Source organism: Phaenicophaeus curvirostris, chromosome 16, assembly GCF_032191515.1.
Source record: "Phaenicophaeus curvirostris isolate KB17595 chromosome 16, BPBGC_Pcur_1.0, whole genome shotgun sequence".
In the NCBI taxonomy this organism is placed as follows: Eukaryota; Metazoa; Chordata; class Aves; order Cuculiformes; family Cuculidae; genus Phaenicophaeus; species Phaenicophaeus curvirostris.
The window spans coordinates 14,221,410-14,229,027 of record NC_091407.1 but is presented as its reverse complement, the minus strand read 5'-3'; the positions used below and the strand labels follow the sequence as shown (position 1 = coordinate 14,229,027).

The 7,618-nt window shown below is 52.1% G+C and overlaps 2 protein-coding genes across 2 annotated transcripts in view; both read right to left on the bottom strand.

Annotated features, from left to right (window-relative positions):
- Positions 1–7,618, bottom strand: part of SNRNP25 (small nuclear ribonucleoprotein U11/U12 subunit 25) — a 164,279-nt gene that overhangs the window by 14,296 nt on the left and 142,365 nt on the right. The window lies entirely within an intron of this gene.
- On the bottom strand, positions 5,426–6,260 carry LOC138727422 (hemoglobin subunit alpha-A). Its single transcript, XM_069869828.1, has 3 exons — positions 6,113–6,260; positions 5,741–5,945; positions 5,426–5,652 (listed from the first exon to the last, which is right to left on the bottom strand). Exons 1-3 carry the CDS (start codon positions 6,205–6,207, stop codon positions 5,524–5,526), a joined length of 429 nt encoding a protein of 142 aa, XP_069725929.1. The 5' UTR covers positions 6,208–6,260; the 3' UTR covers positions 5,426–5,523.

Below are 7,618 nucleotides of genomic sequence, written 5' to 3'. Positions count from 1 at the left end.
CTGCTTCACTCACTCATACAGTGAACATCAATCAATCAAAGCCTTCTTTAATAGTTAGTACTTCTCCTCATTTTTCATTATCTCCTTATTATTCTAATATCCTTTTCATACTAGGCAATCACACTCCAGTGAGATATTACACTCCATCTGTCTTGGTTTTCCTGCTTTTTTGGGATATAAAGAAATTTTACAGTGTTTTCTCTAAGGAATGGCAAGCCTCCTCCACGTTAGGTTTGAGTTCTCCCAGCTGATTTTGCTGTTGCTCAAAAATTGTTTTAACAAAATCTTCTGTTTTCATCCTATGTTAATTTAGCCTTCATGTCCACTTTAAAGGTACCAGCTGGTCATTAATCCTTACCAATGATTTTCCTGCAACACTGTTTCTAGTTATAGCTATTTTCCTCTTAAAGGACAAAAAGATGAGATTCAAAGTCAAAGATCTGAGAGATCTGAGCACAATTCAAACCCACCTAATGTGACACAGAATCAGATCAACAACGGTGAACTTGCCCCTGTTTCCTAAGAAAAGCATTCCAGTGTTCAACAGAAGTGTTTGGGGTGGTGGATGCTGTAGGACACGTCACCTCCAGAGGACACTAAAATTGTGTCATTGGCTTCATGACTCTGTGAGTTGCTCCCTTCCCCTTTGGCTACACGGCCTTGCGATTTCAGAAGAAGGGGTGAGTTTGATCCAGGGAGGGTATAATGCTCTCTCTGCCTTTTGCTTCAGAACTGGAGCTGAAATTGTCTACGCTGAACTGTCTGGGAGTGCGGCTATGCCGGGGATAGGGTTTCTGTCCAGCTTAGTGACACACTTGACTCTGAATATAGTGCAGGCACCTGTGTGAGGGTTAGGGCTCATCACATCTGCTTCTTGCTCTTCAGGCCATGAATCCTCAAGCTTAGCCCCTCTGCAGGAGGTCAGACAGCAGACCCTGCTCTGGAGAGCGTATTTCTTAGTGTTTCACATGAGCCTGGAGAGAGATCTGGACTGAATACTGAAAAGATCCCTGTTTGAAGCTACAAACTGGAAAAATAAATAACAGTGACCTGTCCAAATTGAATCCATGGAGCTTTAACAATGCTGACCCATGAATTTTGATAAATATATTCCTACTATTAATAATGGCACTCAGCTGCTCAGCCATTGAAGAAGGTATAAAAGCTTTCTGGCTGAGCAACTGCGAGCACATTTTGCTGTATTGCTTTTCATAAATCCATAGCTGGAATCCTCTTGGCCATGTGCGAAAGTCTCCAGAGAGCACAGAGCTGGCATAGTCTGCTCCCCTAACTCTGTATGCCTCGTTTTAGTGCAGAGTAAAAACCCTATGTTTTCACCATCTTCAGCTGGATCCTTATTGAGTCGTATCAACCCAGCAGCTCATTTCTAATTGAAGTCACTGTGACAGGGGATCTGGAAGGGAAGAGTATAAATGAAAACCCGTGTCCCTGGAATATAGATTAGATAGCTGCTCTTAGAGTTGCATGCTTTCATTTTGGACAGAAATATCAGATGATGCTCTGTACCTGCAGCGAACTGGTGAAAGGCTGCTTGATGTAGTCTGTGGAGCTTTGCTATGTGAAGCTTGTCTCTGCACTCCCTGATCAAGAGCCCCTCCACAGCATTCCTAGAGCCCCTTTCAGTATTGGAAGCTGCTCTAAGGTCTCCCCAGAGCTTTCTCTTCTCCAGGCTAAACAAGCCCAGCTCTCTCTTCAGTAGAGGCTGACTCTATGTTCTGCATTTGTGACCACTTTTCCTTTTCCCACTGGCAAAACAGCCAGCGGGGAAGGTGGGAGGATCCTAAAAACTGTCGATTAAAGTATATTTCAATCATTCCAGTACTTTCATGCTGTTTGCTGAGAAAAAATGCCCCCTTACCTCAGGAACTGATGGAAGCCATGTCCAGACAGCCAGTATCTTGGAGAAGCAGCAGAGTGATGGGGCTGCAGGAACAAGACAATAGGGCCCGTTATTATTAGCAGGGTCAAAGAGGAAACTAAGGAACCATAAAATAGTCAACTTCAAATCATGAAAAAACAGCGGGACATTTAATCGAAGAAAGAGATGAGTAATAACCATGGCCATTGCCAAGAATGAATCGTTTCAGATGAGTCTGTTTTCCTACTGTGATAGATTAAAGTCCTTGGTTCAACATTATTATTCACTGTTTCTTCATCAATAACTTATGTGTCGTAATGGAGATTGTGCTTATTAAATTCTCAGATGTGCCCAGGCTGGACGGGCTGTGAGCACCCCAAAGCACTGGGTTAGAATTCAAAATGACCTGGGCAAATAGAAGACATCAGTTTGATCTGACATTTAGGAAAGATAACTGAATAACAGTTTTTCAGCACAAGACCTATAGGCTGCCCCAATCATGAGGTGTGTTGGCGTACTGAATGCCAATATGGGATGTAGAAACAGTACAGTTTGTAGAACACGTGAGGTTTCCCTCATGTCTCCAGCAAGAGAGACACTCAAATGGTGTCCTAAAATCAGCTTCCAGTAATAAACCAGTTCTGCACCTTCCCACTGCTTCGCCACTATCTTTCGCATGGGAAATTCCTGGTAGACTCTCCTAGGACAGCTGGTTTCCTCCAGGAGTATGTGCTCCTGTGTCCCTTTCCAGGATACACGCTCGAGGGCCATGACTTTTTTATCAGACACTCTTAAGAGCAGCATCCAAGCTACCTGGACAACATGGTTGCAGACCAGGTATGTTGTAACTATCAGGCTTGTTTCTTGATGTCATTTGAGTTTCTTTTTCAATTAAAATGGAGTTCTAGATGCCACTTGTCTTGGTGACTATCATACAACAAAGCGCTGTGTTGTTCTTTGGGTATCTTTGACCCATAGATGCTTTGTTTATCAAAAATAAATGTCGATGGGTGCCGAGAAAGGCCTCCAGATAGCTGAGACATCAGAACAGGCTTTTGTCTCACCTGAAGATATTCATATTCCCCTGAAGCTTCTTGCTGCAACTCTGCCTCCTGGGTTGGGGGCTTTGCCCCCAAAGTCCACCTCCAGCACCTAGCCTGGTGTCATTTTGGGCTGTCACTGCTGCGGCAATGCAGGGATTGCCTCCACCTCATCAGCATCAAAGGTTGCATCAATCCAAGCTGCAAATCCGGCTTGGGCAGGCAGTCGGGGAAATATTTGACCTTCCCCGCAGGGGAACTTAGAGGTCCAGAGTCAGCTGGGCAGGAACACCAGCTCAGGGAGCCAAGCTGGAGAAAACTGCTGCCAGTGTGCCTGGTCCACAGGGCAGGATGTGACATGGGGCACATGAAACCACAGCCGACAAGGAATCCTCGGTGAAGGGAGCCCAGAGGTCACATTCCTCTGTGCTTTAAGCCAGAGGAGGTGTTGGGTGCTGGCTGCTGGGACATCTGGCACTGGAACTGGAGAGGAGGGTTCCTGCATCTCTCCGAGCTGGCACCAGTGTCCCCAACGTGCTCAGGACCTGGGGCTGGCTGGAAGCTCATCCTGGCAGCGTGTTTCCCCTGTCTGAAGGCTCCAGCTCAGCCCTGCAGGCAGGAGCAAAGCTTGGCCCTCTGCACCTCTGCCTGGCCCCGATAAAGCACCACGGCTTGAGGTCCCCATCTTGTGGCAGCTGGAACAAAGCTCATCCCAGCTCTTTGGAGCTCAGCGGTGTTTAAGCCAGGCAGACTCCTGGGAAAACAGACAGTGTCCTGGGAAAGTCCTGCAGAGCCAGGACACTGCCCACTGCCACAAAACGTGTCCCACCTGAGGACACAGCATGGCATAGGAGTGGTTGGAAGCAGAATCCTGGAAGAGGCAGTGGGGACAGTTGCCAGCCCAGTCCCCTCCACATGCACACTGTCCCCTGCCTTGCTCTTACACCTTGTCTCTTATGCACATACTATGTGCATAAGGACCCTGTTGGGTTTGGAGCACACCAAATCTGTGCTGGATTTGGTGCTGGCTCTTATTTGTGCTTTATACTCAAACCCACACCTGTGTGTGCCTTGCACACCTATATGCCCTGAACATCCACCATGCCTCTGCTCCTCTCGAGCTCCCAAAGGAGCAGAGGCTTTCTGAGGAGCAGAGTTGTGCCCACAGTTATACCTGCATAATGTCTGCTGGAAGGGTGCAGCCTGCTCCGACACCCGGCTCCATGCAAAGCTAGATCAGGTTGGTCAGTGATGCCCTGACTGGCTTTGCTTCTCCTCACTGTACCCAGGTGTGGTGGGCATGATGCTTGTGGTGCTTTGCAGGAGAAACCCTGGGGTCTGGAGGGTTTCCCTTCTCTCCAGAGTCTTTTGAGGTCTCTCCTGCCTCTGATTATGTTCACTGATGGTAACCAGAGACCATGGGGCTGGGGCAAGAATCCATCCTTGCAAGTGCCAGGGAGCAAAGGGGCAACTTTGGCTTGTCTCTGTGCTCCAGCTCTGCTGCACCATCTACCCTGGTCTTTCTTGAACCATCACCCCAGCACGAAGAACGTCCCTGTCCTGGCAGGGACAGGGCAGCCTTACTCAGCACCTGGCAGGTTGTACTGCCCCCCATCCCCCAGGGCTATCTGCTGCCCCATCTGCCACCACACCCACAGCTGGAGGAGAGCCCATTTATCAGCCCCACACAGCCACCCCCACGGTGGCCACCCTGCTGTGGGCTGCGATAAGGGCTGGGGGCTGCGTGGACACCAGCACCATGGCACCCAGCACCACTTTGCTGCCTGTGCTTGTTTTCCTCCCCTTCCACCTCCTGCCCTGCTGCAGTTCAGGGCCCAAAGAGCAGGATCTTGGGCAGAACCCTGTCTGCTCCCCTTGCAGTGTCCTGTGCTCGCTGTCACCCCCAGCCTGCCAGCCCCTCCAAAGTGACACCCCAGCAGTGCAGCAGTAGGTAGAAACAGAAGTTCTACAGTGCCTCACAGCCCTGCGTGCTGGGAATACGCAGAGAGATGGCCTTTCACTTGGAAGTCCTCAGGGTGCCCTTCCTGTGCAACCACGCAAAGGGTCACAGGTGCCAGGAGCCCCTGTTCTCCACTATCTTCTGCAAGAACTTCCGGGAGGAGATGGTCTCCAACAATTGGGCTTGAATTGGAGCAAGAGGTGCACAGGGTTGGTGAGACAAGAAGGAATCCCAGGGTGGTGCTCAGATGGGGAGGCTGGGGTTGCAGGGAGCTCCCAAGGATCAGACTCCAGACATTCTCTATGAGTCTTTTCCCTCCACCAGTGCCTGGAAATACTCTGCTTGCTCGCAGAGCCCCACTGCTGGCAAAGCAGTGTCTGCCTGCCAGGCACCACCACCCAAACGCTGCCTCCTCTCACAGGCAGCAAAACCAGAGCCCATTTCCTCCACCTGCCCTCCTGGTGGGGGGGCCCTCCATTCAGGCCCCCAGATCAGACCCATCCCACTCCCTCCCCTCAGGCAGCAAGCAGAGGAGGACACCGAAGCTGGAGCACAAATGCAACAGATTTTATTTGAGATCATTTGGTTGCTCATTGTTGAAGGTCTGGCAGTAGGTTGGGGCCAGCCTTAGCCATGGTGCCGTCTTAACGGTACTTGGCAGTCAGCACGGTGGCCACGGCGCACAGGAACTTGTCCAGGGAAGCATGGACCTCTGGGGTCAGGGCAGAGGGGTGGTGGATGCCCACAACCACCAGGAAGCATTGGCCCAGAAGCTGAAAGGCAAAAGGAGACAGTGAGCAAGGAGGTAGCCAGGGGGTGCAGGAGGGGAGCTGGGCTGGTCATCCCTTCCCAGGTGCTCACTTTGAAGTTGACAGGGTCCACGCGGAGCTTGTGGGCGTGGAGGTCGCTAAGCTTGGAGAGGGCACCCGCGATGTCATCAATGTGGTTGGCAGCCTCGATCAGTGCAGCCACCACCTTCCTGCCGTGCGTCTTCATCTGAGCGGAGCCGTGGTGCACGTCAAAGTGGGGGAAGTAGGTCTTGGTCTGGGGGTAGACCACGAACATCCTAGGGGGCAAAGGAGAATGGGGACAAATGAAACAGGGTCACATCAGACAGGGACGGGTGTGGATGGGGAGCGCATGGGGGCAGGTGGGGAGCACATGGGGGCAGATGGAGGGGTGCACAGATGGAGGGGAGAAGGAATGATGATGGGGATGGGGATGGACATGTACCTTTCCAGGCACTCGGCGCCATAATCCTCGCAGTGCCCCCCAATTTTGGCGATGATGCCCTTCACGTTGGTCTTGTCGGCGGCGGACAGCACCATGGTGTCAGCTCCGCGTTGGCAGCCCCCAGCACGGGTGCCCCTGCCGCCCAACGCCGCCCTTATATGTGCTGCTGGGGCCCCGCCCGCCACCCGCCTGCGCCTGGTCCCCTCCCGGTCCCCTCCCGCCACCGCTGGACCCCAGCCAGGCACCCACACCCCGGCTCTGGTGGGGGGGCTCTGTCCCACACCGGCTGTGCTACAGGGGGCACGGGTAGGGGTACGGGTACGGTAGGCTTTGACTTAGGGTTAGGCTTAGGCTTAAGGTTAGGGTTAGGGTTAGGTTTAGGCTTTGACTTAGGTTTAGGTTTAGGTTTAGATATAGGCTTTGACTTAGGTTTAGACTTAGGATTTGGTTTAGGCTTTGACTTACGCTTAGGTTTAGGGTTAGGCTTTGGCTTAGATTAGGGTTAGGGCTATGGTTAGGCTTAGGTTTAGGGTTAGGCTTTGGCTTAGGTTAGGGTTAGGGCTATGGTTAGGCTTAGGTTTAGGCTTAGGTCAGGTTTAGGTTTAGGCTTTGGCTTAGGTTAGGGTTAGCCTTAGGTTTACGCTTCAGCTTAGTTTCAGGTTTAGGCTTGGGTTTAGGGTCTGCACTGGCAGAGGTGGAGGAGTCTGTGCATATTCCTTCCTGGCCCAGACTGGGTCCAAGGTGCAGAGGAGGGTACCAGCTGAGGTGCCCTGGGCGCAGGCAGCTCTGGCACAGCCTGGGTGTGTTCTGGTAGGATGGTGGGGACTGTGTGGTGGTTGTAACTTCAATAGCACGGTGGGAGCCTGTGCCCCACAGACTGAGGCTGCCCAGCGCTCCTGACACCCACATGCGGGCACCTGCACGTACGGACTGACCCATCGAACACAGCCTCTTTACACACACATGAACAGCCCTGCCACTGCCATATAACACGGCCCCTACACATGCAGCATCCTTGCACGCACATGTGCTTGCCTCTGTGTGCATTGTGCCATGCAACACAGCCCCCTCTGTGCATCCCACCATCCCACACGGTCCCTGTCCACACATCCACTCATCCTTGCTGCACCCACTGCTCTCTTTCCCTCAGTGTACCCCAAATGGGTGTACCCCAAAGTGTGTGTTCCGCTGCTCCCTGAACTGCAGTCACATCTTTTTGCACAGAGACCCAGGAGCTCCCCTGCCCCAGCTATCTCTCCTGCTCTCCTGCTGTTCTGCTGGGGGACCAGGGGACCCTGATGCCTGGAAAGAGGGGACACTCAGCAGAGCCGCTGGGATCAGCGCCAGGCAGCGATGCATAGCAAGCCCCATCTACCCCAAGTGATGAAGGCAAGGAAGGCAAGAGGGCCAGGGAAAATGAGGATTGTGAGGAAGACTGTTCACAAAGGCTTGTAGGGATAGGACTAGGGGTATAAACTGGAGAGGGGCAGGTTTAGGCTAGACATT

Coding starts and splice junctions, on each gene's coding strand:
- LOC138727422 (XM_069869828.1), bottom strand. CDS start 6,207: ATGGTGCTGTCCGCCGCCGACAAGACCAACGTGAAGGGCATCATCGCC. Junction 5,946..6,112: donor GGCGCCGAGTGCCTGGAAAG/GTACATGTCCAT, acceptor TTTGCCCCCTAG/GATGTTCGTGGTCTACCCCC. Junction 5,653..5,740: donor TGGACCCTGTCAACTTCAAA/GTGAGCACCTGG, acceptor TTTGCCTTTCAG/CTTCTGGGCCAATGCTTCCT.